Source organism: Carica papaya, chromosome 7, assembly GCF_054855325.1.
Source record: "Carica papaya isolate Zhongbai chromosome 7, ASM5485532v1, whole genome shotgun sequence".
In the NCBI taxonomy this organism is placed as follows: domain Eukaryota; kingdom Viridiplantae; phylum Streptophyta; class Magnoliopsida; order Brassicales; family Caricaceae; genus Carica; species Carica papaya.
In genome coordinates this window covers 11,543,890-11,547,445 of record NC_142315.1, presented here as the reverse complement: position 1 = coordinate 11,547,445, position 3,556 = coordinate 11,543,890, and the positions used below count along the sequence as shown (strand labels likewise).

The 3,556-nt window shown below is 39.3% G+C and overlaps 1 protein-coding gene across 1 annotated transcript; it reads right to left on the bottom strand.

Moving 5' to 3' along the window:
* Positions 1–2,373: 2,373 nt before the first annotated feature.
* On the bottom strand, positions 2,374–3,300 carry LOC148252961 (Plant invertase/pectin methylesterase inhibitor superfamily protein). The gene has a single exon (XM_088208231.1). It carries the CDS (start codon positions 3,145–3,147, stop codon positions 2,548–2,550), a length of 600 nt encoding a protein of 199 aa, XP_088064357.1. The 5' UTR covers positions 3,148–3,300; the 3' UTR covers positions 2,374–2,547.
* Between the last annotated feature and the right edge of the window lie 256 nt (positions 3,301–3,556).

The following is a 3,556-nucleotide window of genomic DNA, read 5'->3' as shown; positions in this document are numbered from 1 at the left end:
ATGAATTTGGGCTGTTCAAAAAGCTCATATTTGAACTTTTCACAATTGGTCAGCCTATCATCCACATGTTTTTGAGTGAAAACTTAGAGCAACTCTTTAAGCTTCTTTACCCTTGATCATGTTATTGGTCCGCTGAAACTTTCCAAGTTTGGAACTCTATTTGTGTTTACGTCATTTGAAATTTGCTCCAAGTCATCTTTTGATGCTCTTTGAGTATCTTGAGTATTTTTAATCTTGTTTGCATCATCACTATTTCATACAAATATATGTTTCATTGTTACTCAAGCAACCAGCACTCATGAGATCATACATTAAATCAGAAAAGGGCATGTTGTTCATATTTTAGTAACTAATAAAGATAAAAATCGTAATCAATAACGGAATGGAGAGGCAACATGGAATAAAAATTTTTCATGTAAACAAATAGGCCAAATGAATAAAATAAGACGTGTATGGAATAAAATAAAACATGAAGATGAAACGGAAGGGAATAGACTAGGACTAAATAACACCAAACAACAGAATGGAATAAACTAACGGAATGAGAATAAATATTTAATTAGAAGATAATTAAATAAAGGAAACAAACTCATAAATATACGTATAATAGAGAACGACAGGTAAGGTAAAACTAATAACGAACAAAAACTCAATTAATAGTAGACTACCGTTTACTATTTTTTTAACTTCAATTCACTGTAACGGAGGAAAGGGTGAGGTCTCAAGTTGGTGTACGAAACACTGTCTTTTTCACTGCACTTCCTAGCAATTCTCGGATTTCTTGGGTTTCTTCTGTGAAAATTGAAAACACGCGTTACATATATCAAAATACTCAAAAAAGGTAAAAAAATAAGAGTTTTAGAATTTTTCGGCCTCTTTAGAGTTCTGGCACAGCGCTGCCGCTGTGCTTTGATGTTGGTTTCGCCGCTTACAGCGGTGTCTCCTCTCGAGTTTGCCAGTTTCGACTAATTTCAGCCGATCCTATACAAACACCTAGAAATTTCGAGGTTAATGGCCTCTGTTGGCCAGAAAAAGAAAAAAACCGAAGCTTACCAACAGAACGATTTTCTAGCGTGGTGGCTCCGTCGTTCTTCCCTTACAGGTGATTTCTTCGGTCGTCCTGCACCAGAAAAGTGTTAAGAATCCAACGGTCAGAAAATGGAAGGAAACGAGATAGGGGTTCGGGCTCACCAGAGGAGTTTTAGGTCGTTGGTGCGGCGGCTCGACCAAACTCTGCCCTCGGTTTTCAGCTTTCCTTTTGCTTTTTCGGCGCTAATATGGGTGTAGGGAGGCTTAGGATTGAATTTTGAAGCATAAAGGGAAAAAAACTCAACTCCTCAGCGTCGGTGGCAGCTCCGGTGCAGCAGCGACGATAGTCGACTTTTCTTCCGACCGCCTTTCTTCTTATTCTTCGGCAGGATCAATTACGGCTAGGGTTAGGATTTCTGAGAATAAGAGTTTAAGTACTTCTCTTCATTAAATTCGAATTGTTCGTTCGAGGCGATGTGACTCTTTCCTAACTGTCGGATCAATCTTATTTGGAGAGTGAACCTAGACCGCATGATCAGATGCAATCAGGACTGTTTGATCGCGCCTGAATAGAAAACGGATTTGGATCGTCTATGTACGCGGGAGTAGATCTGGGCCGTCGGATCTGTTGGCACGCGGATTACCCGCGTGACTTCCTGCATGGAGGCGTGTCCGTGTCTCTGCCATGCAGCACACAGTGATTGGTCGCGCTGCTGATGTGGCGATCCTATATGGTCCGTTTTTCATTATTTGCACTCTTATCACGATTTTTCAATTATTTTTTTAAATAATTTATTTTTTATTTTCAGTTTGATCTTAATTTTTTAAAAATTATTTTCAAATATACTAAAAATATAATTTTCTTCAATTTTATTTATTAATATAATTTATTTATTTATCCCGGATCGATAACCCAAAATCTCTCACCTCCCAACTAAAACATAACTTTTCAACAACAAATACTTTTTTGTAGACAGCTAAAAGACGTAATTATAACACACACACATCCATGTAATGATTTATTTTGGTGATCATTGCTTTTTTTTAGCTTTCCAAACAAATCTAATCTTTTTATAATTAAATACACAAATCTTCTCCTCACCCCTTTCGTTACTCTCTCCAAATCCCAATTAAATTAAAACAGTTCCAAGATTTAATGCCCATATACATTTATTTATAACTAATAATTGTCATAAAAAAATTATAATTGTGGTTTTTATGCGTGTGTGTATATATATAAAATAAAAGATGGTAACATAAATCTTATATGTAAATAGTATTTTAATTAAAGAATTAAGGACTAGAATTTGATTAAAAAAATATCGGTAATGAATGTAACAAATATGAAAGAAAAAAATAAAATATTCCATACAAGTTACAACTTACACAAACAAGACCAAAATTTTATTTATCTATATATTAAATAAAAAAAAAAAAAAAAGGGGAAAGATAAGCAGCAAGTTCTATGTATGATTGGAAGAGTGCAACAAAATCACAGCCGTCCATCACCATCATCAATCAAGGATTCAGTAAGCGGGGCCTACCGCGGCTCTCATCAAGACGATTGATCATGTATAGAGCATTACTGGTGACCCTAGCCACGTTCGTTATCTTGCGCTTCATATCGGCCTTGACCCTGCCGCCAACCTCGTCGAACCCGTCGAGACAAGTATCCTCGTCGGTGAGCGCCGCACTCACCCACGTTTCCACGTTGCTCATCTGCCATCGGAACATCTCTCCGCCGCGTAAGTGCTTGAGTTCTCTCAGCGTCCTGCTCAGTTCGTCGACCGAATCCGATATCTGCTCTACGCAGTCGCCGAGCGCAACTCGCTCCCTCTTGCTTCTATCTCTTATAACCGAGGCCTGAGTTGATAGATACTTGGAGAGCTTGGACGCACGCGAGAGGCTGACTTTGACGGCCGCCTGGGCTAGGTCGCTCGGGGTGTTGGCGGGACCGGCGTAGGAGGAGAGAGTGCGGAGGCAGAGGGAGGGGTAACTGGCGTGCACGCAGGATGAGCGCACCAGATCTGGGGACGCATCGTGGTTACGAGCAGCGGCGAAGCAGAGAGAGAGCGAGAGGAAGAGGGAGAAGCGGAGGGAGAAGGAGAGGGGAGGCATTATAGGAGGTGGTTCGGAGTGAGTGAGGGAGTGAGTTAGGGAAGGGAGAGTTGGTGAGAGTTATAAGAGGTTTGCAGGGACTAAATTGCCCTCCAATTGTTTCTGTACGTCTGGGAAAATCAAGGCAGTAAATGCACCGCAACTCACAGATAGGTCCAGCCAGCAGCAATAAATAAATATATGTATATAGGTAGGCACATACAATTTATATATGGAGTAGCCAAACGTTTATCTATCTCGCCCTCATTCTTTTGTAGTTACCATGACACAGCCACCCGTTGCTGTTGCTTGCGAGATTCATTTAGCTGTTAATTTCGATTAATTGTTGTATTTTTTAAAAAAATAAAAAATAAAACATACTCACCATTTAAAACAAATAAAAAATAAATTATAATGAGATAAATTATGA